The sequence below is a fragment of the Trichomonas vaginalis genome, chromosome V (genome assembly GCF_026262505.1).
Source record: "Trichomonas vaginalis G3 chromosome V, whole genome shotgun sequence".
Lineage (NCBI taxonomy): Eukaryota > Parabasalia > Trichomonadida > Trichomonadidae > Trichomonas > Trichomonas vaginalis.
This window is the reverse complement of record NC_067207.1, coordinates 27,343,059-27,371,051: the sequence shown is the minus strand read 5'-3', so window position 1 is coordinate 27,371,051 and position 27,993 is coordinate 27,343,059. Positions and strand designations below refer to the sequence as shown.

At 33.6% G+C, this 27,993-nt stretch overlaps 14 protein-coding genes and 2 pseudogenes across 16 annotated transcripts, besides 4 other annotated features; 8 read left to right on the top strand and 8 right to left on the bottom strand.

Annotated features, from left to right (window-relative positions):
- Positions 1 to 8,076: part of a mobile genetic element that runs on past the window's edge.
- TVAGG3_0412500 lies at positions 49 to 2,498 on the bottom strand (annotated as a pseudogene). Its single transcript has one exon. A coding segment is annotated over exon 1 (2,450 nt).
- On the top strand, positions 2,837 to 3,601 carry TVAGG3_0412490 (uncharacterized protein; the record flags this gene model as incomplete). Its single annotated transcript, XM_051233135.1, has 1 exon — positions 2,837 to 3,601. One exon carries the CDS (start codon positions 2,837 to 2,839, stop codon positions 3,599 to 3,601), a length of 765 nt encoding a protein of 254 aa, XP_051102865.1.
- TVAGG3_0412480 (uncharacterized protein) lies at positions 3,824 to 4,438 on the bottom strand (the record flags this gene model as incomplete). Its single annotated transcript, XM_051233134.1, has 1 exon — positions 3,824 to 4,438. One exon carries the CDS (start codon positions 4,436 to 4,438, stop codon positions 3,824 to 3,826), a length of 615 nt encoding a protein of 204 aa, XP_051102864.1.
- On the top strand, positions 4,631 to 4,864 carry TVAGG3_0412470 (uncharacterized protein; the record flags this gene model as incomplete). The annotated part of the gene is made up of 1 exon (XM_051233133.1): positions 4,631 to 4,864. A coding segment is annotated over one exon (234 nt), but the record flags the coding sequence as incomplete, so codon positions are not given.
- On the top strand, positions 5,763 to 6,641 carry TVAGG3_0412460 (uncharacterized protein; the record flags this gene model as incomplete). The annotated part of the gene is made up of 1 exon (XM_001319022.2): positions 5,763 to 6,641. One exon carries the CDS (start codon positions 5,763 to 5,765, stop codon positions 6,639 to 6,641), a length of 879 nt encoding a protein of 292 aa, XP_001319057.2.
- Positions 6,867 to 7,155, top strand: TVAGG3_0412450 (protein of unknown function, DUF4107 family; the record flags this gene model as incomplete). The annotated part of the gene is made up of 1 exon (XM_001319021.2): positions 6,867 to 7,155. A coding segment is annotated over one exon (289 nt), but the record flags the coding sequence as incomplete, so codon positions are not given.
- Positions 8,077 to 8,185: 109 nt separating the features above from the next.
- On the bottom strand, positions 8,186 to 8,719 carry TVAGG3_0412430 (protein of unknown function, DUF4106 family; the record flags this gene model as incomplete). The annotated part of the gene is made up of 1 exon (XM_051233132.1): positions 8,186 to 8,719. The coding sequence occupies one exon, from the start codon at positions 8,717 to 8,719 to the stop codon at positions 8,186 to 8,188; it is 534 nt and encodes a 177-aa protein (XP_051102862.1).
- Positions 8,720 to 9,143: 424 nt separating this feature from the next.
- Positions 9,144 to 11,788: a mobile genetic element.
- A 708-nt stretch (positions 11,789 to 12,496) lies between these two features.
- On the bottom strand, positions 12,497 to 14,136 carry TVAGG3_0412410 (annotated as a pseudogene). Its single transcript has one exon. A coding segment is annotated over exon 1 (1,640 nt).
- A 473-nt stretch (positions 14,137 to 14,609) lies between these two features.
- On the top strand, positions 14,610 to 15,512 carry TVAGG3_0412400 (uncharacterized protein; the record flags this gene model as incomplete). The annotated part of the gene is made up of 1 exon (XM_001319020.1): positions 14,610 to 15,512. The coding sequence occupies one exon, from the start codon at positions 14,610 to 14,612 to the stop codon at positions 15,510 to 15,512; it is 903 nt and encodes a 300-aa protein (XP_001319055.1).
- Positions 15,513 to 15,786: 274 nt separating this feature from the next.
- Positions 15,787 to 17,532, top strand: TVAGG3_0412390 (spectrin binding; the record flags this gene model as incomplete). The annotated part of the gene is made up of 1 exon (XM_001319019.1): positions 15,787 to 17,532. The coding sequence occupies one exon, from the start codon at positions 15,787 to 15,789 to the stop codon at positions 17,530 to 17,532; it is 1,746 nt and encodes a 581-aa protein (XP_001319054.1).
- Positions 17,533 to 17,819: 287 nt separating this feature from the next.
- On the bottom strand, positions 17,820 to 19,057 carry TVAGG3_0412380 (Ankyrin repeat family; the record flags this gene model as incomplete). The annotated part of the gene is made up of 1 exon (XM_001319018.1): positions 17,822 to 19,057. The coding sequence occupies one exon, from the start codon at positions 19,055 to 19,057 to the stop codon at positions 17,822 to 17,824; it is 1,236 nt and encodes a 411-aa protein (XP_001319053.1).
- A 722-nt stretch (positions 19,058 to 19,779) lies between these two features.
- Positions 19,780 to 22,299, top strand: TVAGG3_0412370 (Ankyrin repeat family; the record flags this gene model as incomplete). The annotated part of the gene is made up of 1 exon (XM_001319017.1): positions 19,780 to 22,188. One exon carries the CDS (start codon positions 19,780 to 19,782, stop codon positions 22,186 to 22,188), a length of 2,409 nt encoding a protein of 802 aa, XP_001319052.1.
- Positions 22,300 to 22,370: 71 nt separating this feature from the next.
- Positions 22,371 to 22,492: a mobile genetic element.
- A 491-nt stretch (positions 22,493 to 22,983) lies between these two features.
- Positions 22,984 to 23,015: a mobile genetic element.
- Positions 23,016 to 23,119: 104 nt separating this feature from the next.
- TVAGG3_0412340 (Mob1/phocein family) lies at positions 23,120 to 23,937 on the bottom strand (the record flags this gene model as incomplete). The annotated part of the gene is made up of 1 exon (XM_001319016.2): positions 23,139 to 23,780. The coding sequence occupies one exon, from the start codon at positions 23,778 to 23,780 to the stop codon at positions 23,139 to 23,141; it is 642 nt and encodes a 213-aa protein (XP_001319051.1).
- Positions 23,938 to 25,368: 1,431 nt separating this feature from the next.
- On the top strand, positions 25,369 to 25,953 carry TVAGG3_0412330 (uncharacterized protein; the record flags this gene model as incomplete). The annotated part of the gene is made up of 1 exon (XM_001319015.1): positions 25,369 to 25,953. The coding sequence occupies one exon, from the start codon at positions 25,369 to 25,371 to the stop codon at positions 25,951 to 25,953; it is 585 nt and encodes a 194-aa protein (XP_001319050.1).
- A 139-nt stretch (positions 25,954 to 26,092) lies between these two features.
- Positions 26,093 to 26,759, bottom strand: TVAGG3_0412320 (uncharacterized protein; the record flags this gene model as incomplete). The annotated part of the gene is made up of 1 exon (XM_001319014.1): positions 26,107 to 26,751. The coding sequence occupies one exon, from the start codon at positions 26,749 to 26,751 to the stop codon at positions 26,107 to 26,109; it is 645 nt and encodes a 214-aa protein (XP_001319049.1).
- Positions 26,760 to 27,172: 413 nt separating this feature from the next.
- On the bottom strand, positions 27,173 to 27,990 carry TVAGG3_0412310 (RNA binding; the record flags this gene model as incomplete). The annotated part of the gene is made up of 1 exon (XM_001319013.1): positions 27,199 to 27,765. The coding sequence occupies one exon, from the start codon at positions 27,763 to 27,765 to the stop codon at positions 27,199 to 27,201; it is 567 nt and encodes a 188-aa protein (XP_001319048.1).
- Between the last annotated feature and the right edge of the window lie 3 nt (positions 27,991 to 27,993).

The following is a 27,993-nucleotide window of genomic DNA, read 5'->3' as shown; positions in this document are numbered from 1 at the left end:
TGGATTTGTTGTGAAAGTGTGTGAATGATTTCCTCCTGGTTCAGTTTGTCAAAAAGTCTTTTTTGCTGAATTGTTATAAGATGGAGATAAAACGTCATTGCCAGCTTCATATTCTGAGTTGTATAATGGGTGGTCTCTTAATGAGTGGGTATGGTCGCCAGAAAAGTTTGTCGTTCCTGTATGAGTGTGCGGTGGAAGGTTTGCTTCTTTAATTTTCTTTGAGCCTCCTGTTTGCTTTGAAGAGTTAGCACAGTATAAGAATTTGTCTACAATCTGCTGCCATGTACCAAAACCCAGAACTGTTGCTGGATTTGTTGAGTTCATTGACGTATAAATAGAGCCTGTAGGATATAATGTTTGAAGTATTTCAATCTTTAATGTTTGAAGTTCTGTTTTGTCAGCTTTCTTATCATATAAATCTTGAGCAGTGAATTTAACATTATTTTCATCCTTCATGACATAAACATTTTTACATCTAATGTTTTTCTTTGTTTTTATGTTTTCATTCGATGTTAAACCTTGTGGAAAGTTAGGAGGTTTACAATATAATGCATCCCCATCAGTTCCGTCAACCGTTCCTTCAATACTTTCTATAGCAACAGTTGAGAAGGAGTTATGTGTATGTTCTTTATCTGCTTTCTTATCTAACATTGCTGGTAGTTCATGTGTTTCAAAGTTTCTGACATGTCCTTCAATATTCATACATTTGTTATTTAAGGAGTTTAGTGTATCTTTTACGCTTGTACTTGGATTCTCTAAAGGTGCACTTGAACCAAGGGTATAGTTCAATATTATGTCGTCTGCTCTAACAGTAGTGAAGGATTCATGTGTATGGTTCTTGTCAGCTTTACTATTTAATGTAGCTTGAAGTTCATTTATATCGGAGATATTGTGTTTATGAGATTTCAAAACTTTGTTCATTGCGTCAAGTTCATCTTTGTCAGCTTTACTTTTAATAGCATCTTCAAAAGTTATTTTTGCCTTAACCCTCAAAGTAAATCTTGGTTCAACTAATACACCGTTAACAGAGAAGTATGAAGCATAAATTTCATCGTTATAACCAAATGCTTCTGGTGCTTTACCCGTGTCATACTGTACAGTACAGCTTATGTCATAACCTTTAGCACGAATGAATTTATATCTTCTTTCATTAACATCTTCAGTGCTTATTTGTTCATCCTGTGTTAAATATCCATGGTAGTCCGTTATAATCTGTTCATCTGAACTTATATAATGAACATGGTTTTTGTCTGCTTTTTCGGCTAATTTCTCTTCTATCTCATTTATTTCAAGTTCATGCCTACCACCACCTCCCGCAGAAGTATTTTTCTTCAGCTCTTGAAGAACGTCCACTTCGCCATCTTTGGTGTCAATAATGAGACTTTGAGTTAAAACCTTTCCTGTCTTAATGGATGTTTGTAAAACTTCTTCTTCACCGTGTTCGGGGTCATGGTCGTCATCATATCTTGTGAAATCAGAGATGTTGTCATACATTAAGCATATCTGTCTCAAAAGTTCTGCTATTTGAAACTGGAACGAAAGATATACAGAACTTTCATCATCTCCTAAAGTCAAGTCTGCTTTCTTAAGTATTTCTTGAATGTATGCAATGAGAACAGAGTACCTTGGAAAATATTCGAACAATATTTCATTAGCTGTTGGTTTTGGTGGTTCTTTGGAGTTTCTGTTGTTTCAGTTCCTTCTGTAGGTTCTGTTGGAGTTTCTGCATCTCTTGACTTCAATGCTCTTGCTCTCAAAGACCTAAATGTTAGAGCACCAGGTTTTACAAAGGACTTTATAAATGCTTTAATAGTTCCTGGTAAGTTATTGTTAGCATTAAGTAAGTTCCTTATGCTTCCATCATGTACGTCCATAGCACTATGTAAAAAATCTATACTTTTCTTGTAGTCAGCAATAGACTGACTGTGATTTTTTAAAGATTTGTCAATACCTTTAAGCCAATCTTCATGCATGTCTGATACTGAGCCAAGAATATCATTTGCTTCCTTTAGTGTATTTTGTGCTTCTCGTAAAGTATCCAATCCCGTACGTGCATTGTTTGCTATACGTCTTACAGTATCTATTTGACTCCTTGTTTCTTGCATCCAACCAGATAAAGTTTTAATAGTATCCGAACCATTTGAAATGAAGTTCAAAGCATTTTTAACGTCATCTAAAACTTCTTCACCAAGTACTGCCCATATCTTTCCGATTTGGTATTGAAGAACTCCATATGAAGCAGCTGTTAAACCAGTATTTATAAGGTTCCATATCCATGATTTAGCAGTTTTTCCATCCTTTCCATCTTCACCATCCAAACCGTTTTCGCCTTGAGGTCCTTGTATTCCTTGTATTCCTTGTATTCCTTGTGGTCCTTGAGGTCCGGTGTCACCCTTCTCTCCTTTCAGTTCATCTTTATGTTCGTTATAATATTCTAATGTCATAAGGTGTACATCATTACTGCTACCAGCAACGCCGAGAATTTGTTTCTCATTCATGACTAAATTCTTTAGGCATTTAATGTTGTCGTCAAATCGAAAGCTCTTTAACAATTCAATGAGAACATTTAATACTTTCACTAATGAGGCATCTACTGTAGAATTTATATATTGCACCGTTCCATCATTTATGATGGGAACCTTGCTTGTTGTAATGAATGGGTCATAAGTGTTAAAAGTATCGAAATCAATGACTTTTTTAGTTTTTCCATCGTCAATGACTAAATCATTGCCTTCAATGGTTAAAGTTGAGTTTTCGTTTACTAGTTCATGTGCTCTTCTTGCTTCATTTGTTTCATACGCATATGCAGCAATAGTTATATTTTAATGAGAATAAAATGTTGTTCTATTTGCAAAGTACAGACCCAAACGAATACGGGACAGTAAAGCTACAAACAAACTTAGGTCTTCAGAATGAAGCGCTTGCTTTCAGAGTTGTTGACTTCAATACTATCGCAACTTTTGTCATAACAGATGAAACAGATTTCATAGAGATTGAAATAGATGACAAAAGAAGTGTTATAACATTTCCTAACAGAGCTGGGTATAGAATAGATAAAATTGCTGGAGTCATAGATACTCTCATAAATAAAGAAACTATTGACAACATAGATGTCGAACTCTCTTCTGAGGGAACATTGAAGTTCAGTTGTGTGAAGGAGTTTAAGATAACACGAATGAGTCATAGAGTACAACTTCTTTTGGGTGCATACCATATGACATTTCCTTTGAAAAGTGTTGACAAAACGATTGAGATGAAATCTGTTCCATACGTATGTTATGGTAATTGTTTATACATTGAGTCTAAAATAGCTAATGTCACAGGTATTTCAGGAGTTAATAGTAAAGGTTCAGTAGAATATAAATCCTTCTGTTATGCAGTCAATTCAATGTTCATTCCAAACGTTCCTGTCATAGCAACTCATTTAGGTAAATGGGTTCGCATTAGTCCTCATAATTTGAAAGACATGCAATTCAGACTTGTTGACTTTCAAGGAGAGCCTGTAGAACTGAAGGCACCAGTGCGAATGACTGTTGAAGTTGACTTTTTAGAAAATATTAAATGCAACAGCTTACAAGAGAACTCAGAGCTAAAAATATAAAGTATGAATGTTATGTATTAGGTCATGAACTTTGGTTGTTGCTGTTTGATGAAACAAATGAGTTAGTTATGTCAGTCAAGAGAACAGAAAAATATTGTGTTAGTGAAAACTGCACCAAGTCAATAAGATTAGGTTTGCATTATGAAGATGAGTTCGATACTGTTGAAGAAGTTTTGGATAGATATTACAAATTGCTAACTTGAAATTTTTTGACTGACTGCTTTAATTTACTAAAACATATTTCAAACAAAGTTTATATTCTGTTGAAAGTTTTGTATATTCATTCGAATATTTATACTTAAACTCAACTCCTGTAGTTCCTGGTGTTTCAATGATGCGGATGTTACCTATTTTCATGAATAGTGGAGTTTGACCACAGCATTCGATTTCAGGGTCGAGATAGTCAATGACACATTGTTTCCCTGTTATTCGTGATATAACATTTTCAAGGTCCTCCTTTGTTAGAATTATTTGGTTCTTGCTTATAAGATTTGTCAAAAGCTTCTTATCGTCTTTGAGTAAAATTGTTTGGTATAACTGAAGAAGGTAATGGTCTACGTTATCTGAAGGATTTGTTTGAACATTTGTGTAAGGGTTGTCGTTGGCTTCTCTTGAAAGAATTTGGTCCAGTGGTGGATACTCTAACTTAACATCTGATGTAGCGTTAGCGTTTGAAGCTGTGTTTAAATTCACCGACTTAAGTTCTGGTTCTTTTTCTTTCAAACACTCCGAACTATAGTTCTTTATGACAATATTGTTTGTCGTTCGTGAGTCAACATTTGATGTTGGTTCAATTGGAACATTAACGGCACCAGCTAAGATGGATTTGCTTCTCATTTCATATAGAATAAAAACCTTTTATATGTATGAAATGAACAATATACTCGACAAGGTTTGAATGTAAAGCTAACGAATGAAAATATTGTTGAATTCACTGAGACAGGTGCTGTGTATAAAGATGTAGAACTACTGAACAAAAGAGCTAAGGGAAGAAGCAGGAACATGAACAAAGGGTGGAAGCCTATAAAAATTTATGTCAATGATGGCTCAGGAGGTTCAAACATAAAGTATGCAGAAAGTTATAGAGTTTATGCTCTCAAAGGTGAAAAGCCTTCATTTAAGAACAGCTATTCTAACGCATATCCTCAAAAGCTAACGGATGGGGAAGTGGATGATATGAATGACAGCAAAAATATTAACAGAAATGGCGACAGAGATGCATGGAATTTGTTTACCATCAGTCAATTGAAGGTTAAACTTTAAAACAATGTTGGTCGTTCCCATGGAATATTTTTGACTTTAATGGTATTAGTCATGATATGAATCTCAAGGTATGAACGAGAGAGATGAGAGACTTATATGCTTCCCAAATTTCTTCAAAAGGTAATGTTATACCTGACTGTTTCCAAATGAGTTCAATATCATAGCGTGAGAAACCTTGAAAGATAACGAAGTCAGTTATGAGACGTTTTATGTTTAAAGCTAAAAACCTCCATGTTTGCATAAGTATTGCTACAGTTAAATGGTAATGTCTGACTTTAGTTATGATGTTAGCTAATGGTGAGTCAGGCTTTGACACTAAACCTTTTCCGGCGAAGTCGTCGCAAACGAGCAGAGTGTTTGAAGGATATTTTTTGAAGGGGTATTTTGAAAGTTTTGATAGAATGTAGTTTGTAAGTCGTTTCATATTCGTAAACTCCCTGAGTATTGACGTAAGTGGTGTTTGTCAATAATTCTTTCCATTCTCCTCAGAAGTCTTTGCATTCCTGACTGTATAAATTCAACGATGGCATAATATTTCCTCTTACGTCGAATGTAACGTTGAAGAAATTCAATGAGTTCACTGTCTGGAACTTTAACGACAGAGGCTTGAACTTTTGACATAAATGTTTTCGCTGTTGAATCCATAGAGTCTGAAGTTGCTGATATAATGATTTGGTCATAGTAAGAGTCGTTTCCTAAACGCTCTGTTATGAGTATATGACGAATGATTAAATGTCTTACCTGAACCCATCTTTCCACAATAGAAATAACACCATTTGAACAGAACTCATAGTCCTTACTGAAAGGAAGAATGAGAGAAGAGTTAAGTTTGTCTGTAGTTTCATTCATGTCTTCATCTACGTCATGTATTAAATGCTTCATTTTATCTCCATTAAAAATGCAAGTCAGAAATATTCAGAACATAGCACCGAGTCTAACTGACAAGAGTATAAAGATATACTATGAACACGTTATGATGAAAACCAAAATTCAAGAAAGTCAGTATACTTATGAATATCCAAGACACTGGGTAGAGTATGTAGGAGGTGAGAAAGCTATTGAAATCAGACAGGTTCGAAGTATTCCAGCAGGAAGAACAATATTATTGAAGAACTTTAATGTTTTGAGATATAATGATGAAACAAAGAAGCAAGATAGTTTTCCTGTTGCTATGTATGTGAACTTAGATACAGGAGATGACATGAAAGTTTTTAATACAAAGCTTCAAACGGTAGTGAGAGAACAACTGACTGCGGAAGGACATCCATTACCTTCAGAAGTTACCATAGCATATAATTTTGAAACAAACTCAATAGATTTTAAAGTCGTCTCTGCAAAGAAGTCAGGTTTTACATTTAATGAAGCAGATGTATATTCGAATGAAAACTTCAAAGCTATTGCATGGTTAGATAATGACGATTGCTTTAAGAAAATATTTAAATTCAGTGACTCAACGATGTCAATAGATGACCTTCGTGGAATGTTACCATCGACGTTTACAGTTGAAGGTTCAGCAGGATTGCTTACAAGATTGTCAATTGGTGGCATTTGGTCTCGTGAGAACATTGTTATAAAATCCAGTATAAGTGAATTTGCTGAAGAATCTATATTATGTCTTTCAAACTATATGTATTCGCCGCCAAAGCATTATAGTATAACAAACTTTGTCAGTAAGTTTAACATAAGACTTGTCGAACCTTCTTCAATGAAAGATGTTGTGCTACCTAAAGATGGAAAGGATGGACTCATTATTGAGATGATTTTAATAGCATATTAAATGAGCTTGTTCTTGAAGGTCATTCATGATGAAATAACTGTTGTAGAAGATGTTAGCAATTGTTCAGACATTTTGAAGCGTATAGATGATATAAGAAATAAATTAGATAGACCGCAAAGCGGTGAGGGCGAAGCCCGTGAGAACGTTTATGTTTCATTGACTTTCTCCAGTAACGAGAACTTTTATGAGATAATATTGAAGAGAGATGATTTTAATATGGTGTAAATGGTAGCTTGGGCAGCTTTAGGCGCAATGGGAACAAAAGCATTAGCATTTGGAGCAAAAGCACTTGGAGCTTATGACGCAGTAAATAAAATGAGTGGAGGAAGGGTTTCAAAGACATTAGATGCAAATAAAGGAAAGATTGGAGGCTGGGTTGCAAAGAAGTTAAGATTAAATAAAATAGGGCTCATAAATAAAGCATCCAATTTGGTTGCGACTGAGTCAGAAAATGCTTTAGGAAAGGACGATGAGTTTGCAAAACATGCAAAAGACTTTAATGACCAGATGAAAGGTGAAACATTGCATTTAAATAGAGTCGATGGAACTAAAGAAAATGTTTCTTCTCCACTAGTAGTTCTTCCGTATGGTCCCTATGGAATGTATGGAAACCCTTATGAACGACCATTTGACCCATTGACTGGTGGAAGTAACTGGTATCATTACGGACGAAGAAGAAAGACAGTCAAGTTGGAGACGGACGTGAAGAAAGCAACTAAAAAGAAACCAAGGAAGAGAGTTATAAAGCAATGAATTCAACAGGGTGAAAAAACAGGTGAAAAAAGAGGTGAGATCTCACCTCTTCACCTAAATTTATTTTTGTGCTATGTTTTCATACGCGTGAAGGTAGTAATATCATTAATTTTTAAGTTTATTTTTATATAATTTTTTATTTTATTTTGGATGTAATGACGAAAACTATTGAGATAACAAACTACAACGGTCATGAGTTCAAGAATTTGTTCTTCGTTCCTCGTGAAAATATATTCTATCAGATACGAGGGAGAAAAGGTAAAGTTAGTTTGAGCGTTTATGACTACAAGCATAATGGAAAGTTTATACAAGCATATGATACAAACGGTAAGCGTGTTTCATTAGCTTTGTCAAAACTTACAGGTATAAACTATGACAGTGATTTTGACCTATATGAAGAAGAAAGTGAGTCAGAAGATTATGAGCTGTTATATGAAGCACAGCAATGGGAGGAGTTGCAATACTTTTGTAAGTGAGAACGTTTATTTTTTACATTAGTGAAGTCGTTTGTGAAAACGTTAGTGAAGTGAAGTGGTTGGCGGGTTTGTAAATATTTAAGGTTAAGTTAGTGTTGTCGTTTGTGTTGTAAAATATACGTTAACGGTTTTGTAAAGTGTCAAATTCACATATAATGGGTAAGGAGGCGCACAGTGCCTCAGTACCCTTGATATGTATACTAACTTAGTTTACAATATCGTCCTTGAGGACTTTGTAAGTTTGTTGTTATAGAATTATATGACTCAGGGTTTTTAGTCGTAATAGTATAAACCATTATGTCTTCTGCCATTTACTTAGCAAATAAATTTTAATGAAATGTTGTGGTCGTCAAATATTTTTATAACGTCTGGGAAACTATATTTTAAGTTCAACGTTTCACCTCCTTTCATAACGTATATCTTGTCAATGACATTATATGAAACACCACAGCAACTAATGTCGGGTTCTATTTCTTTGATGTTTATATCGTCTGCCTCTGTCAAAAGTTTCAATAGTTCTTTCAAAACTTCATGAGGTGCAATGACATATGAGTTCACTTTTACAGGGTTGTGTTCGACCAAGTTTAACATTATACTTAAAGCTTGACAAATCTTCTCCTGAGTTTGAAGTTTGTCTTTCAGTTGTTGGTAGTCGTTTCGAATATCTGCAACAGAACTTAAGTCTCTGTTAACTTCAGGATATGTTGGTTCTTTTACAGGAACAATTGTTATACCATCTTCGTCTTCGTATGGTTTCCCCACTTCAACATCTCTGTCTTTGACATTGACAACAACACTTTGACTGTTTGTTTGAGTTGGTGAATTTAACTTCACATCTGCCACCGCCATTAAACCTTTTGAAACACTTACGCTTCTATTTTTCGGAAATGACATTTTACTTAGAATAAAAAGATGGACGTATTCGGATATCTTATTGAATTGAAGCAGAACAAAGTTTATACTCACAAACAATACAAATACATTGACAGAATAGTTCTTTACACAAACAATGGAAAATGTTATAGAATAGCAATATTTGCTGAACCAAAATATTTTCATAAAGCAAAGAAAGTTGGTATAACTGAAATGGTGAAAGTTCTTGAAGCAGACAAAAATATAACTTCAAAACTGACCGATATTACTAAAGGAAAGTTTATAATACAATATATATATTATGTCAAAACTGGCGTACTGTCAATATTTGACGGAGAAAAGTCAGTTCAAGAACAACTTACTGACCTGCTGCCAAAATCTGCTCGATGGAAGCTGTCGTTATGCCAATCTGAGGAGCCCCAGCAGGTTTCATCGAACGAATCTTCAAAAGAGCATCTTCCGTGAAAAGTGCTATTGGTTTTTGTAAACTTCTTTGCTCTCTCAATTCATCTGGACCGTCTCTGTCACCAGTATATTGTATTTGTACAGTACCAACAGTTGAAATACACCCATAAAGTCTTCTGAGTCAGCAAATGGAATGCCAAGCCAAAAGTTTGAACGTCTCCATTTGTATATTGAGTTTTTTGACCTCCTGTATGAGTCCATACTTTCACATATGGCATAATAGAATTTTGCATTTCAGGGTTAATGGTTGTTGTGAAGTTGTTGTTAAAGTTCATAGCATCTAATGTCAAGTTGTATGACCTCATATCCTCAACTGTAGAATATTCTTCTCTTGGATAATATTTGCCATCTATGTTTATATGATATTTAATACAGGGTTGTAGAAACAAGAATAGTCATTTATAGTTCGTCTGAACAGTACAAACATAGTATCTGCATGTTTCATTGCAGTTGTTAAAGCAATATCTGTTCTTGCACCTGCGGCTCCTGGATTTTGGTTTCCAACTTCACCTGCAAAGTCTTTGACAGATATTTGGTGTATAGGGAACATAAGTGGAACTGCAATATATTTGGCAGCTAAAGCATTTGAAATATCTGGGTCCAACATATAGACTGCAAGTCTGCTTCTATTCTCTTGCATTCAAACTGTTCGCATGTGAACTTAACTGGGTCCCAAGCAGTTCCAGCAGCATTGAAATAATAGTTTCTTCATTGTTGAAGTTTGAGAAACCAAAGTCTAAGTCAACTTTGTCTTTGCAAAATTCGGCGAATGACGTTTGATTTGTTCCCTTTACGTCTGTAATAGTGAATGGGTCTTGTGTTGGTGCAATGACTAAGTTATTTTTGCTTGGAGTAAGTTCAATAGAAATTTTTCCTGCCCAGTTTGGCAAGTATCTTAAAAACCTGAAGATGAGGAAAGATGACAAAGGAACTCTAAGTTTCAGTTTTACTTTGGTTACTGCTGCTGCAGTTTGTCCAGAAAGGTCAACATAAACTCCTGGAACGTTAGGGTCAAGTCTTCTTATTTTCTCAATAGTTGCATACTGGTCTGTTTGTTCTCTAGCTTGTGGTTGTACTGAGTTTCTCAAAGCGAACCATTCATAGTTTGCCCATGTTACTGTTTGAACTAAGTCAGAGTTAGAATATATCTTATATCCCATGAAAACTTCTGGAGCATATTGGTATCCGACATAGAAAATTCCATTGCAACCTTTCTTGTCAGACAACTTGCAGAAGGTTTTATTTCAATGTCTTGTTCCACGTATAAGAATGAGTTGTCAATAGAAATAATATGAAACCTGTCGCAAGCAATATCTACTGTTGTTGAAGAACCTTCTCCAAACTCACCTACGTTTCCATAAGAAACAGCAGTTGTATATTTGTAAGTTCCAGGAACTATTTCTGACCTTCTAATGGCATTGTCGCATTCGTTATACCATTCGGAAACATTTCCGTTCATGGCATCCAAAACTGTTGGCGTTATATTCTGAGCGGCGTACATTTCATATGGGTAAAAATATAGAATAGTTGGATTTATGTGTCATAATAGAACCCACTCGGACCAAGCTTTACTTTCATCCTGACTGAGTTTTTAACTCTTCTTTTTCCTTCATTGCCACTACTTTCACTAGATGAAGTTACTTCTTCACTACTTTCACTTTGTTCTACTCTTCTCTTCTTCTTTGGTGTCGCTTTTGGTAACTTGCCCTCTGCTTCAAGTTGTTGCATCTTTGCCTCATGTTCACCTAGTATGTTGTAAATTTCCCATGTCCTTTTTGCCTTTGGGCTCTGGTCGCCCATCTCAGGTAACCTATATCCTAGAAAGATTTTGTCATAGTTTGTATTCGAGTCTTCGCGTATTGTTTGCATGACTCTTTCCTGAGTTTCCGGTTCAAGCTCTTCAAACAGAGCTTGTCCATATGGAATAAGCTCGTTTCCAAATATATGTTTTTGTAGCCATTCTGGTTTTCTTTCTATGTTACCAATAATATCTTTTGTGAATGGGAAAGCTTTTACCCAACGTTTCAGTCTTGCGTCATTTATTTCTGTAGTTGGTTTTATTTTGTCATGGAACATGTTTTTCAATACTAACATTTCATTTGGTACTGTCCATTTGAGTTTTCTTAAATATTCATCCCTTCTCGGTTCATTGTCTGCAAAGTAAGTTTTTATGACATTTTGCAAACTTTCGTTTGCAAGGTCATGTACAATAGGTTCTCTTCCTTCTCTCTCCCTAACTCTCTTTCTAAACTCTTCACCAAATATACCATCTCTATGGTTCTGTGTAGTTCTTTGAGATAAATGTTCTAGAACGTCAGGTGTTATATTTCCCTCAGCCATGTTCATTTCATACTGGTCCAAAATATCTGCATCTTTCATATCTTTCAATGGCATTAAAGCCGCGCTGAAAATACCAGCTATATCTGGTTCACCATTCACTTCCATTGCGTCTACAACTTCTTGGAATTGAGGTTGTAAGTTTATGAACCACCTATCCGGATTAGCTTTATGACCCCATCTCATTGTAGTTCCATAGTCTGCAGAAACAAAAGTAGGTTTGTTTCCATATTGGTTAGGTTCTGAATGAACTTTAAACAATGTTTCATTTCTATATGTTTTGTTGAAATTAAACCTTTTATTTTCACCGAGTTCAGCCAAAGATTGAACGTTATATGGTCGTAAGTAAAAAGGATTATTGTATTTGCGTACATTTTCTTTCAGTACTTCCATTCTATGCTGAATATTTTCATCTGATGTTGGAGTCTTTTGTATGTCGGTGAACATTTTTCGATATTCTTCTACTATGTCAGCCGAATTTTTCTTAGACTCTTGGAAAGATTCCATATTCACCTCATACTCTTGTTGAGGGTCAAGATTTTTCGGCTGTTCCAAATCTTCATCTAGTTCTGTGAAGTTAGTTTCCAAAGGAGGGATTTGTTCGTTTCCTTCAGGCTCTTCTAGCTGTTGTTGCTGAACTATTTCTTCCATGTCTGGTTGTATCTGAACTTCTTCCTGTTGAGTTTCTTGTACCTCATCTGCTGGCATTTCATATATTCCGAGACCGTTTTTAACAAGTTCCCTATCTAAGTCATCCGGACTCATAAACCTTTCTTCTTTCGTTCCGTCTCTATTTTTTACGCGTTTCATGAAGAGAGTTGAATTATCATTTAGCTCTGACACCAAATATCTCGGAGTAAATTCATCCATGTCATTTGGATGATATGCTATTAAATCATATCCCTTAGCGAGCTTGTATTTTCCAGGTTTGAGATTATATCCGATTTGATGCTAAGCCATAAAGCTAAATAGGTTCGGGTCAGTATTTCCTTCCTTGAACTTTCTAATAGCTTCTTTATATCTGTCACTAAAGTCAAGAGTATCTGGGTAACCATAATCATCCTTAAGCATTTTTAAGAATTCTTGGTTTCCTTTTTCTCTACTTCTTTTATGTCCTTGCTCTGTTTGTGGTTGTTGTTGTGCAGGGTTTTGAACTGTTGGTTGTTGTGCTGGTTGTGGAGGTGGTTGTTGTGCTGGTTTTGGTTGTGGTGCTGGATTTTGAACTGTTGGTTGTTGTGTTGGTTGTTGTTGCTGTGCAGGGTTTTGAACTGTTGGTTTTGGTTGTTGTTGTGGTGCTGGATTTTGAACTGTTGGTTGTTGTGTTGGTTTTGGTGCATGCCTGTGTCTGTGTCCATGTGACGATGTAAATGTTTTAGGTAGTCCTGGTGCAGGTGCTTCTCTTGGAGGGTTTGGTGGTATATAAGTTCCACCAGCTGGCACATATGTTCCATCTGCAGCATAATGTCCTACCTGACTTTTCGTTTTTAAGAAAGCATTTACTAGGTCTGTTTTGGTCTGTTGTAACTCTTTTTCTTGACTTTCCACAACAGTTGCTCTAACGGCGTCATAGGCACTTTGAACTGCCTGTCTCGTTGCTGCATCTGTTATTTTCGTCATATTTTGTGCTACTTCTCTTAACTCTTTGTCGAAACCTTCAGACTTCAGTTTCTTTCCAGATGAGAAGTCGTTCACTAGTTTCACCTTACTATGAAGAGCTTCGAAGGCATTCTTAAAGTCAGCATTCATTAAAGCTTCATTTGAACTGTCTTCATCCGCTTGTATTTTTGTCCTTATTGACCCTATAAGTTGGGCTGCTTTAGCGTTGGCTTGGGCATCTAACCAGTCATTATTAGCTTTTATATATTCTGCGCTTTTCATTGCCTTTTGCATGGCTGCGTCGTTATTTTTACTTTCTTGTGCTAAGTTTTCATACTGTACGGTTTGGTTTTGCAACTGTAAAAGTTTTTCTGCCTTTACATTTGCTTCAACTTCTTTTTTATACTCATCGCTATCCATATATGTCTTCATGGCTTTTTGTTTTATCTCTTCATCTTTCAGTACTTTATATTGAGTAGTATGGTTTTTCAAATTTATAACATCTTGTTCCATTTTTGCTACTTCTGCTGCTTTTTCTGACACTTTTTTCGCATATTCCTCTGTACTTAGTTCTTTCAGTTGTTCTTCTTTCTTCTTTTTCTCTACGTTTAACTCATTGAGTTTCTTTGTGTGTCTGTCATATTCTAGTTTCTTTTCGTTTTCACTTATTTGTTTCTGTATGTCTATGTTTGACTTTTTGACATCTGTTATTGATTTTTGAGTGAACTCAAATTCATTTGACTTTGAGGGTTATAAGCTGTTCCGTCTGCAGCTCCACCATAGCCTGCCATTTTCGCTAAAAGTGCCGCTCTTAAACCTCCACTCTGTGCACCAATAACTCGGTTTAAAAGCATAGGGTTGCTTGACATTTGTTGCAACATAGTGGGGTCATTCATCATTTGTTGTTGCAACTGTTGTTGTGGTGTCAGTTTTACTATTGGATGTTTCAATGTTCCCTTCCTCTTACGTATATTCTTACGTAGCTTACGTGGCATTTTAAGTGAAGTTAAAAAGCGGTTTTTAACAGATGTTTATATGACACTTTTTGTTCAGCACAAAAAACTACTCGGTCAAAGTGTTGTCAGTTTTGTAAAATAACCGTCCTATCTCATTCTATAAGGGGAAAAGGGCTTCTCAAAGTATACTTCCTTGGAACGCCTGTAACTTTTCCTGTAGCGACGATAGACCCTTACTTGTCCGGACAAAGTTATACTATTTTGAGTGCTCTACAAAAAAGTCAACGGCGACGACTCTCAAAAACCGTTGTGTAAAAAGTTTTACCGTTGGACAAAAAAGTATATATAGAAAACAAAAAACGTTTATAGTTCATTCAATATTTGAGATAAACCGTTTTTCCAACGGTAACTATTAAATAAAATAAAAAAATAGAGGGGGTCTCCGTTGACGAAAACGGTTTATCTCAAACTTTTCTATGAGTGGTCCGAAAAAAACAGTTCATTTTTATCTAATGGAAGCCAACGCTGTTAACCACAATTCAAACATTAACAATTCTCAACCGCTAACCAAAGCCAAAGCCCCGCAACCTCCAAGAACTGGCACAGCGGTTAGAATAACCACCAAAAAGTCTAACAGCGAATTAAGAGAAATTCTTCAAAAAATTTGCTCTAAATATCTCAAAGACGCCGAAGAAAACACACAACCAGACGCTACATACAATACTCAGTTCTGTGAAGTTCTGAACAAAGCAATTACTAGTTCAATTGAACTTACTAAGACAATTCCAAGTCCAATTGAGCTTAGCGATGTCTTAGTTCAGTATTTTCCAACATTTACTAAGCTTATAATGTTGAGAACTTTATACCAAGTTCGTCAAAATCTTCCTCGTTACATCCAACGGTCAGTCGACAAGAGAATTGCCGAATTCCAAGTCTTTAGTTACGGATATGACGAAGATGAATACGTTGACGAGTTCGGAGACAACCGTACAAAATGGTTTGAATGTTATACGACAACACAATTTGAATTCGACTTTCTCGAATTCAACGCAGCAACCATTCATATCATTGCTCTTTACCTTTCCGAACAACAACAAGACCTCGCAGATGGAGATGTTGTTACTGTCGTCATGAAAACTCCTGAACAATTCGGAAAAAAGAAGTCTCTAATTGCCAAATTCGTTCCAGGACATCAGCTTTTCCAACGCACAGAAGTCTTCTGTATTCCTGGAACTAAGTTCTTTGTCAGGAGCGAACTCAAAGAAAGATATAATGTGTCATTCAATTACACATTATATAATGTTTTCGACCCAGAAGAAGGCTTCTTCCCAGAAGCAATGGAGGAGGAAGAAGAGGAGGAGGAAATACAAGACTCTATCCAAGAAGAGTCCTCCGAATTCACACCAGAAGACTAACAATTTTCCGAATAAAAACTTCATTTATACTAAACATCTTCGGGGCTAGAGGGCGCAACGCGCCTGGAAGCCCCACTCACCTGACCTAAATCGCAGAATAAGAACAAAATTTAAAGGACTTTTTCGAGATTTTATCACTCAGAAAAAAATTGATAAGACGATATCGTTAGGGATTTAGATTATATAATTTTAATTATAGTAGATTAACCAATATTTTTCTCAGAATTTTTTTCGAAATTTGCAACGTTAAAATTTTTTTTCAGTTCATTATTTCATGAGTGATAATAATCACTACTACCAAGAGATTATGACTATGAACAAGTCATACGATGATACATTCAATGCATTATACAAGCTAAAGACATATAAAGAAGACGAAATCAACAAAATTTTTGAAGATATCAAAACAAATTTAATCGAAAAGGAAGCATTTTCTCCATCACAGATGTGCAAAATAGTTGCAAATATAGCAAGACACAGAAACAAATATTTTAAATCTTATTGGACTATTTTCAAGAAAATTTATAACCAATATCAACCAATTTCAATCAACAAAATTGATTCTGTTTTTGATTATTTTATGAACAAAGAGTATGGTATCATTTTCAATAAATCAAACAAGCAATATTTCGAACAATTCGAAACTGAGAAATATTCATTGGAAGTTCATGAACCAGGCACTATCTACAGGGCAATTATGGATGATGACAAGATATCATTTATAACCTTCATCAATTGCATAGGATTTGATAAAGACAAAATGCTTCAAAGTGGATTTTATCCAGATTCAGATAAAGGATATTCATTACTTGAATTATGCTGTTATCATGGTTCTGTTGATTGTTTTAAGCTGCTTCGAACAGAATTCAACTCACAAATTACAGATAAATGTCTCGCATTTGCATTTTTAAGTGAAAGCAAAGAAATTATGAGCGAGTGCTTAAAAGTTGCTGATCCAGTCACATATGGTGATGTTAATTCTGTTATTACAAAACTCCCAAATGACAATTGTATGGAATATGCACTTATTTCACACAACATCGACTTGGTCACATATCTGATTGATGAATGCCATATGGAACTTGATCTACTTCTATGTGGAAAATATCATAATCTTCAGGCATTTTCAGCTTACTTAGATCGCGAAAAGAAAATTGATGAATGCTTCGCTTTTTCACCGTTATTCAATATTCCATCTCTTTGTGAATATTTACTTTCACAAGGTGCAAACATCAAGTATGAACCAATAACAACACAGTCAGCCCTTTATTATTCAGCAATCTCAGATAATAAAATTACAGCTGAATTTCTTATTTCGCATGGTGTTCCATTGTATTCCAAGGCATTGATAAAGCCACCACTTTGTATTGCTGCAGAATATGATAGCAGTGGAGTAGTAGATATCCTTCTTTCACATGATCCACATAAAAATGTTCCTTATCATGATTTCGAGCAGCCTATTCATATTGCAGCAGACAATAATTGCGTAGAAACAGTCAAAGTTCTTCTCTCTCATCATGTACCGATCAATGCAAGGGGACAAAACAGAATGTTTACTCCTCTTCATTGTGCAGCACGAAAGAATTGTGTAGAGATGGCCGAATATCTCATTTCACAAAAAGCAATCATTGATGCACAAGATAGAGATAAGCAAACCCCTCTCTTTTTGGCTGCATGGAATGATAATGCAGAAGTACTTGAAACCCTTATTTCTCATGGTGCAAATGTTAATATCAGAAATAATAAAGGAGCAACACCAATTCATGTTGGTGCAACAAGACTCTGTAAACGAGTAGGTTGTATTTTGCTTTCACATGGTGCAAATGTTAATGCAAAAGACGATGAAGGAAGTACACCTCTTCATTATGCAGCAACATTTGGTAATGAAAAAATGGTCAAGTACTTTCTCGAGCACGGTGCAAAGAAAAATGCTGTAGATTCTTCTCGCAAAATGCCATATCAATTAGCATTCGATCCTGAATTAAAGAAATTATTAACTCCGCGTAGTTCTAAATGTTAAAATTTCTGAATTACAAAAAATTTTATTATTTAATTGAAAACTACCCATTGTTTTAATTATTATTGAGAACAATATATACTGTTTTCATCCTTTATCTAATACTGCACTAAACATAAATGAAGTATTTCTGTGGTCAGCAGAGAATATCATTGCATGAATACTTTACATTTAACATACAAATCAAATCATGTTAGTGAGGAAAGACTTTATAAAAACTCAAGAGATCATAATTAAATAATATATATGTATATTTTATATAATATTTTCAAACAAAGAAAAAAAAATATGTTCATTTTTGAGAATTCATTTTTGATTCAATATATTGTACTGCCTTTTGTTTGTTTTGCAATTTAAGGTTCAATAGTAACTTCTGAACATCATCTGGCTTCGAAAGAAAGTCACATCCATTTGAAATGAGCAAATTACAGACATCAAAGCGATTTCTTGATAATGCAATAGTAAATGGACATTCTCCATCATCTGTTTGATGGTTTACGTCAAGGTTTTTCTGAATTAATTTCTCAATAATCTCATAATCAGCATATGCGCAAGAAATACAAAGATTTGAATAACCAAACTCATTGACATTATCTGCAACATTGTTTTCAATGAAGTAATTTGCGTAACAAGCTAAATTAAAGCGAATACTGGCCGTCAAATTTTTAATATAAAATTTTGACATCATTTTATCAATTTTAGCAATGTTTTGACCGACCAAGTTGCCAAAGGCATATGTGTTGAATTCGTAGAAGATGATAGATAAAGGAATTCTAATGTTGAAACCATTTTCAACTAAATAATTCAGCAAATTATTCTGATGAGCGGCCACTGCTACGTGTATAGCATCGGACATCCATATTACATTTAAGCACTTCATTGAAATGTCAATGTTTCCGCCAATTAAGGCAAAATAAGTTGATCTGCTTGTAATTTTAAATCCATTTGCAAGAAGATACTCAAATACATCAGCACTACCACATAGAGCAGCTATATCAAGAAGATTGACCTTTTGTCCGCATTTTTCTGTAAAGAAAAATTCAAAGTCCAAAGGAATCCAAGTTTCACGTTTAATCAGCTGGTCATCAATTGTCAATGATTTGAAATATGATATGTTGTTATGTGAAGCTTCGTATTCAGGTGTTTTAGGTATAAAAACAGATTCAATATCTGATAAAGTGTAATTTTCATTAAAATCATATGAAATGTAACTAGGGTCCTTATATTTTCGAATGTATTCTTTGAAATAGTGAGCAGTGATCGTTGAGAGATTAATATGTAAATCTGTAATTAATTTATAATAAAGTTTCCAGTTAAATAGTTTGAATGTTGCTGCCTTACTGATGCATCTTGAAATATAGAACGCGTTCTTTTCTAATCCAAACTTGAGTTGTTCAAGATTCTGATTATAGTTTGTTTCATTGATATTGAAGATCTGATCTTCAATATGTGCTATTGGTCTAAAGTTTTCGGTGATTTTATCATATGAAAAGCAATGTATTGCGATTTTTGGCTGAATAGAACTCATATTTTTGCCATTTCTATCGTCAAAATTTTAACGATAGCTTTACGTGCCAGTTTTCATAATGGTTTATTTCATGTATTTTAAAGTATGTTTCCTAAAATTAGAGAATTATGAGACCTTGTATTCGAAAATCTGATGATATCGTATTTCTTATTCAAATTTTTGTTAAATATCGAATTAAATAGATTACTGTTTCATCTGGATATCATTTTTAATGCTAGAGCAGCAGAAATACCAATGGTGATGCATATATGCTACCATAATGAGCGTTCAGAAGAATATCAAATTTTTGGATTAAAAATAAGTCATTTGCTTACGTCCTTCTAGCAAATTTACACATGTGCAAGACATTTTTACAACAGAATTGTCATTGGACAATTGAACGATTTATTCTAATGGCGTGGTAAAGCATATCTCCTTTTTCTCTTGAAATACAATTACTAAAACAGCAGAAATTATGTAAGAATAGTGTACCGATAATAGAATTAAAGTAGATAACTTTTTGATAAATCTCATAAGTTTAGTGATGGATATCTTATTGCTTTTGACTTTGCTATTGTCATTATATCATTTCATATCTATAAACTTTATCAAAATTCATAAATTTAAATCAGAAATCTCTATGCTCCTTGTATTCCATAATAATAATATAGCCTATTTTCTCCTAATGAATTATGTAGGTGTTTTATATGTATTTTGAAATATATGAATTTTCAAATTTTCAAATGTCTGAGCATGACATTTATCCAAATAAATTCAGTGAACTGCAAAGTAAGTATAAATACTACATAGATTCATATGATGCGTTGTATCAGCTGAAAACGGAAAATGAAGAAGAATTAAACTCGATTTACAAAATGATCAAAGCAGAGTTAATTGATTCAAAGAAATATTCTCTCCAAAAAATAATCAAAGATATTTTAAACATTATTCCGTTTAATAACCGGTATACAAAGTCATATTTGACTCTTACCAAATTCATTATTGATGATTATCAAGTAAAAGAGGTCCCTAAAATTTCAAATGTTTCTAACTTCCTATTTTATAAAGAATATGGCATTAAATTAGACAATTCTGTTGATTTCGAAAAAAATAAACCGATAAATCTCAATATTCATACAGAAAACACTTTTTACAGAGCAATTATGTATAATGACAAAGAAAGATTCATCTATTTCATTAGAAGTGAAGGATTTGTTGAAGACAATAAACTTGAAAGCGATTTATATCCATATTCATATTCTAAAAAAGGATATTCGTTACTTGAATTATGTTGTTATCATGGAGCAGTTGATTGTTTCAAGTTATTAAGAACAAAATTTGACTCAGAAATAACTCAAAAATGCCTAAAATTTTCATTTTTAGGAGGAAATCCAGAGATCATGAGTGAATGTTTGAAACATCAAAAACCAAATGAAGAATGCATGAAATATGCAATTATTTCACACAACATTGATTTTGTTACATTCTTAATGAATGAATACAAAATGAAGATCGATTTATATTATTGTGGCTATTATAATAATCTTAACTCATTTTTAGTTTATTACGATCAGACTAATGATGTCAACAACTGTTTTGTTTTTTCAGTATCATTTAATATTCCATCTCTTTGTGAATATTTCCTTTCACATGGTGCAAATATCAATGAGAAAGATAATAATGGAGAAACCGCTCTTCATAAAGCAGCAGGGAAAGATAGTCAAGAAACAGCCGAACTTCTTCTATCGCATGGTGCAAATATCAATGAGAAAGATAATAATGGAGAAACCGCTCTTCAACATGCAGCATATTTTAATTGTCAAGAAACAGCCGAACTTCTTCTTTCACATGGTGCAAATATCAATGAGAAAGATAATAATGGAGAAACCGCTCTTCATAAAGCAGCAGGGAAAGATAGTCAAGAAACAGCCGAACTTCTTCTATCGCATGGTGCAAATATCAATGAGAAAGATAATAATGGAGAAACCGCTCTTCAACATGCAGCATATTTTAATTGTCAAGAAACAGCCGAACTTCTTCTTTCACATGGTGCAAATATCAATGAGAAAGATAATAATGGAGAAACCGCTCTTCATAAAGCAGCATTTAATAATAGTCAAGAAACGATTGAACTTCTTCTTTCACATGGTGCAAATATCAATGAAAAAACTAAATTTGGAGGAACCGCTCTTCATGTTGCAGCATCTAATAATAGTCAAGAAACAGCCGAACTTCTTCTTTCACATGGTGCAAATATCAATGAGAAAGATAAATTTGGAGAAACTGCTATTCATATTGCAGCATTTAATAATAGTCAAGAAACGATTGAACTTCTTCTTTCACATGGTGCAAATATCAATGAAAAAAATAATAATGGAGGAACTGCTATTCATGTTGCAGCATCTAATAATAGTCAAGAAACAGCCGAACTTCTTCTTTCACATGGTGCAAATATCAATGAAAAAACTAAATTTGGAGAAACTGCTATTCATATTGCAACATATTATAATAGTCAAGAAACAGCCGAACTTCTTATTTCACATGGTGCAAATATCAATGAAAAAAATAATAATGGAGGAACCGCTCTTCATGTTGCAGCATCTAATAATAGTCAAGAAACAGCCGAACTTCTTCTTTCACATGGTGCAAATATCAATGAAAAAACTAAATTTGGAGAAACTGCTATTCATATTGCAACATATTATAATAGTCAAGAAACAGCCGAACTTCTTATTTCGCATGGTGCAAATATCAATGAGAAAGATAAATTTGGAGAAACTGCTATTCATATTGCAGCATTTAATAATAGTCAAGAAACGATTGAACTTCTTATTTCACATGGTGCAAATATCAATGAGAAAGATAAATTTGGAGAAACTGCTCTTCATATGGCAACGAGGAATAATTATAAAGAAACGATTGAACTTCTTATTTCACATGGTGCAAATATCAATGAGAAAGATAATAATGGAGGAACCGTTCTTCATAAAGCAGCAGGGAAAGATAGTAAAGAAACAACCGAACTTCTTCTATCGCATGGTGCAAATATCAATGAGAAAGATAAATTTGGAGAAACTGCTCTTCATAAAGCAGCATCTAATAATAGTCAAGAAACAGCCGAACTTCTTCTTTCGCATGATGCAAAAAAATGATGATTTTTTCTGATATTTTTGAAGTTGAATTTCATTAAACATAATTTAGATAAAGCTTCAAAAGCATGTCACCTTATTAAAATATTGACTAATAAAGACTCTTATAACAAGTACTTGTAATGCATAGTTTTGTACGCCTATTGAATTAATTCATTAACCGAGTCTCTTTAGGGTGTATTTTTGTCCATTTAGGCACTTATGGCATGGCTTTCAATTCAGATGTTAAAGGTTAATATTCAATGACGCTTAACGCCGGTTGTCAAAAATTTGAATTAAAGTCAGATGGGAGTAAGTGCAGCCTTAAGGATGCCCTATAGACGATAATTTAAACATCACAAAAAAACCTGAATGGGACTCAATTATATGGATCACCCTGATTCTAGGTTCTTTAAAAGTGCTTTTCTGGGCGGAGTCCATCGTCTTTATGGCATCATTAATGAAATATATTAAACATTCAAAATACTCTATTCATTTATGTATCATTGAATTTTATCTCGAAGTCATTAAATATCTTAAAGGAGCAAAGGATAATGAAATATATTATCACTCAGTCGTGCCTCAAAATAAATCCAAAACCAAGTTTTTAGACGTCTTATACTTCTCGGAGCTAATGATAATGCAAGAAATTTTTTTTTGGGTTGACTCCACTCTCAGCAACAAAAGCGAGAAAAATTTATAAAATTTTTGATCACAGTTTAGAGCTAAGTAATCATAAGTATGGTTTTGTAGCTTTATTAATTCACTATGCCTCATATGGCTGTTATACTTTTTTGTTATTAAAATAAAGATAAATAAGAGCATGTCAGAAAATGATAAGTGCATTATTAACCAAATGTTGATTAATAATAATAAAAACCGTATTTGGTTGTTAAAAAGAATAGAAAAATACAATTTCATAAGAATATCAAAGAAAAATATCTTTTGACTATAATTAAAAAGCAGAAAGGTGTTTAATCAAAAATCGGAATAATATCTTTGAGTGGAGCAAGTTGATTTTCTGGAATTAAATCAAACTCATGAACAAAGTACATAAAATGCTTAAATGTTGTGTTAAGGTGTGGCTCACCTCCAACAACTGTCATGTGTGAGCGGTGGTGGTGGAAAATGTGTGCGTAAATTCTAAAATACCTCTGAAAGATTTTTGAAACAACTGCCTTGAAATCACTTGGGAAAGGAACAGCTGGATCTGATGGGAATATTTGTTCGTTATCAACTTGATTTGCAACCCAATCGAAAACAAATTCGATGTATTGTGGCGCTGGAACTATAGTTGATTTCTTATACTTGTCATTATCTTGCCATGCGTATGTGAAGCCTGGTCCTGCCTTCATTTCTGGGCAAGTTTTCTCGGTACATTCATCTTTGACAAGTGAATACAAGGAAACTAATGTATCATAGAAATCAACAACATGAGATGCCAACCAATCGTTAAGATTTTCACCTTTTGGAAGTTTGACATTATCCTTCATATTGCCAGCGCCAAGAGTTGCTTGAGATAATTTCTGAAGCTTGTAACTTCTGTGCTCTGGAGGGAGCTCTTTCAAAGGCCTGATTGTGCCTTTGTCGCCTTTAATCCATTTCATGAAGCTCATTTTTTGGGAAAGACTTTCTTTTAAAAAGATGACGGTTATTTCAATGATCTATCGTTGTAAACTGGATTTCGAATATAAACTAAGGGTTTCGTTTTGCGAAAAAACGTACAATACGCAATTTCGCTAAAAAACATTTAGCTAGCAATTTCGACCTTTGACTCCACTCAAGACGTCACTTTTTTAATTTTGCGGTATCATATTTTTGGAAAATCTTTATGAATATTATATAAAAAGTCTCTTTAATATCTATATTTCATATTTTTATCGATTTTTAAAGTTTTTGCGAAAAGTATTCAATTATTTTTGCTATTTGGTCGGGTAAATGTCAGATTTGCGACATTTTCTGATATGATATTCAGATTCTACGTTGATAATCATGCTTATAGAACCCTCTTGCTATTCTGTCAAAATTGCGAAACCGATAGCAAAAATATCTCGCAATATCAAAATTGAGATATTGAGTGAATTATGCATTATAGAGATTAAAAATCTGATTTGTGAAAACATCTCATCAGTTTCTAGCTAATTCAAAAATCTTTACTATCTTATTCGATTAAAATGAAAAGGGAATAGTTTCATTATGCTTTAAATGACAGCCTTATAATATAATCATAGTTTTCGCTCAATATGCAGCATTTTTTTTTGAAATCTATGGTCAATGTCCTAAATACTGATTGCTTTGCATTCATATCTCTTACATTTTCTATACCCACATCACTATTCATTGCTATTCCTATCTTTTTCATTTTTGTTTGTTTCTCATAATTTCTCAAAAAACATGATAACTTGATATTTGTAAATATCATACTTTATAACGTAAATAAGAACTTGACCTATTAAGAAAAGCAGTAATGAAAAGAAAATCTGAAATTCATAAAAATTACAAGTTTCTGATGACAATTAGTTTAATTAAACCAGGTACAAGATTATATAATTGTATTTTCTATCCAATTATCCATATAATATCTTATCCAGAAAAATTAACTTGATCAATACCAAATGATTTTTTAACTAGTAAATAAAGTATTTTCTTTACACACACATTGTATATCATAGTTTTTTTTTTTTGGTTTCGCCAAACATCCAAAAACAAATATGCTATAAAAGTGACAATTTTAGCAAAACGAAACCCTTATATAAACAACAAGAAAATGCATATAGTAATGGAAAATATGCTTTGAAAATTTGAATAAGAAAATTTTTCTCAAAAAGCAAAAAAAATTCTCGATTTTTCGGCCAAACATTTACAATGAAACGCTCGTATTCAAAATCTGAATTATAGTCATATAGAAATTATCTATAATCATCACAGAATCAAGATTTCATAATGTTAAATGAAGAAATTAATTTGAGATTTTAGGCAATATTACATTATGAAGTGTGTATAATAGCATTGGTCTCAAGTTTATGACATTACACAATTCCAAAGTATTGACTGAGTGAATCAAAATGAAAATTGAATTTTTTACTCCATCTGTGATTTATAGACCTATAGTATGTTTCTTGAATGATTTAATGTTTATAGCATTGGTTATTGCATAATCGCTTCTGAGCATCAAGAAAAAAAAACTTCTGCCGTTACAAATTTATGAATAAAGCTCGAATTGTCCATGAACGAATTGCATATATGTTTACAGCACTAATATTTGGAGTTGTAGTTTGTATAGGGTTTCTAGGTTTTTGGATTAGATCCATTGTTTGGTTCGAATATATTCGACATGATTGGCCTTATTCAGAAAACAAACTTGCAATTAGATTATATCGATTAGTTACTACTAATACAGCTATTGGTGCTATTCTTCTTGGCTTATTATTGATAATTGGATTAATCAGATTTTTAAGATACAAATTTGCAATGATAATTCTCATGTTTATTTTTATGCTTCTATTTATAACATCACTACTATGCCATTCAGTTACAGTAGCATGGACCCAAGGAAATAATTGTCAAAGAATCAAAGATAGGGGATTAGATAAAGGAAAAAGTAGAGAAGATTACATAGAATGGTCAAAGCTGTTTGATAGGACAGAAAAATCAATATGGAATAATCAATGTCCTAAATCGGCAGAAATATCACTCGCATTTTTATGCGTAGAGATGGTTGGCCTCTTGCTTCTTTTAATAGTTACTTATCCTCTCGCTTACCATGTTATTTCAGTTATGATAGAATAATTTATATATTTGTTTGTATAAAAAATGTTAGCAATTGTTATTACGTATTTGAAAATTTATATTTCAAAGATAATATGAAAACTATAAAATATGAATTGAAAAAAAAAGTTTGCAAAGCAAATTTATATATCAATGATAATCTCTATACTTTATTTACACCTTATATTTCTTGTTTTGTGAACCTGTCTTCTCTCCCTTTCCGACATGCCAATAATCCTTTTCTGCGACGAGCTGCTTGATTGTGGCAGTTATGTAATGAGACAAATCTCCGTTTGTTTTTGTTGTGAGAGAGCAAATCCAATTCTTTTCATCAACATCACAATACATAACCATATCCTGAATTTCAAACTTTGGATCTTGAGAAATGATAAAGGATGCAGTTTCTTTATCGATTTCACCGCGTAAAAGTTTAAATCCAATCTGCATAACATCACGATTCATTGTGATGAGTTTTTCTTTGAATGGTTTTGCGAAAAATGATGTCTTCGAGAAGATGTCTTTAAGGGACTTTTCCCATTGCTCCTGAATTTGAGCTTCTAACAAAACTGAAAAGCGTTCGCACAAATTTGAAACTTTATCACATAATTTAGCGTGTGCAAGTGAGCGTACAAAGTAGAATAGACTCTTTGTAGGAGGTTGAAAATTGTTGGCAACTTTCCATTTTCTAAAATCATCACCTTTATTCGTTAATTTACTAAGTTCTGTTTGTAAAACTTTCTTATCTGTGTTACTCAATTTGAGTTTTTCTGGTTTGTTCTTTAATTTATCTATGAAGGCATTTAATTCGGCTTGTAGCATTGTTTTTGCCTCCTAAAATAAAAATTAACGATTGAGTTTACATGACAAAAATTGATATATTAATATTTTCTTTGTTTGATTGTTATATTTAGCATCTCAAATATACAATATCAAATTTTTTGCATAAATAATTTGTGAATATGATTGTTTTGGATATCATCTCAATAAAATATTTGCTAAAATTGTGATATGATAGTAATCCTATTGATGTATTGAAGGTGCAATAACTTGGTAAGAATATGTCTTCTATATTTTAGAAAAATAAACTAATCAAAGAAGAAATTGATAATTTGTCAATACTTTATGTGTCTTTTAATTGAAAGATAGTCTTTCTCACTTGACAGAATATATTTCTGATGCATATATAGGTAGTATTATTGAAGTTTTCTTAATAGATATAAAAGTTTATGTTTATAATTAGAAAAAAAAATATTTGACAATATATTATTAATTGCGGCGTGGGGAATCATCGCGGCGACCTCTTGGTGGGGAGTATCTATCATCACGGCGGTCCATGTACCTAACATCACGACGATCTGAATAGCGACGATGATAATCATAGTCATCATCACTAGAATAATCATAACGACGACGACCACGGCGCTCACGGTCGCGATTGTACTCATCATCACTGTAATAGTCGTTATAATGGCGGCGTGGGCGTCTGTCGCGATCATAGCGTGAGCGCTCACGATCTCTATCGCGATCACGATCGTCGTAACGTCTATCTCTTGGTCTACTTGGACCTCTGCGTCTTGGCGCGGATTCTGAAGCTAAAGAAGGGTAAACTTCTCTCTCGAAAAGAACTTTCTGTTTAAGTCCTTCGCATGCAGCTTTTGCCTCTTCCATTGTTGAATAATCTACAATAGCTAGACCTTTTGAATAGCCGTTAGATTTCCTTGGAATTTTAATCGACAATACTTTTCCGAATGGTTCGAGGTGAGGACGAAGATCCTCTTCCTTAATTTGCCAGGAAATGTTGCCGACCAAGATGCGTGGAACTTGATCTCCCATTTAGTGACTTAATGTAGACAGACCTTTTCAATTTTGATTGATAAACGTGTTTATTTTTCCGCCAAATGAACAATCGAAATGTTTTCAGTTATACACTGTTTTTAATAATTCATGCATTTGTATCCCATATATTAATGACAAAGGATCTCTACCGACTGATTCAAGATTCGAAATCGGTTTCAGAATAATTTTGGAGGAACCCGGTGTTCATATTTGAAAATTCATCGC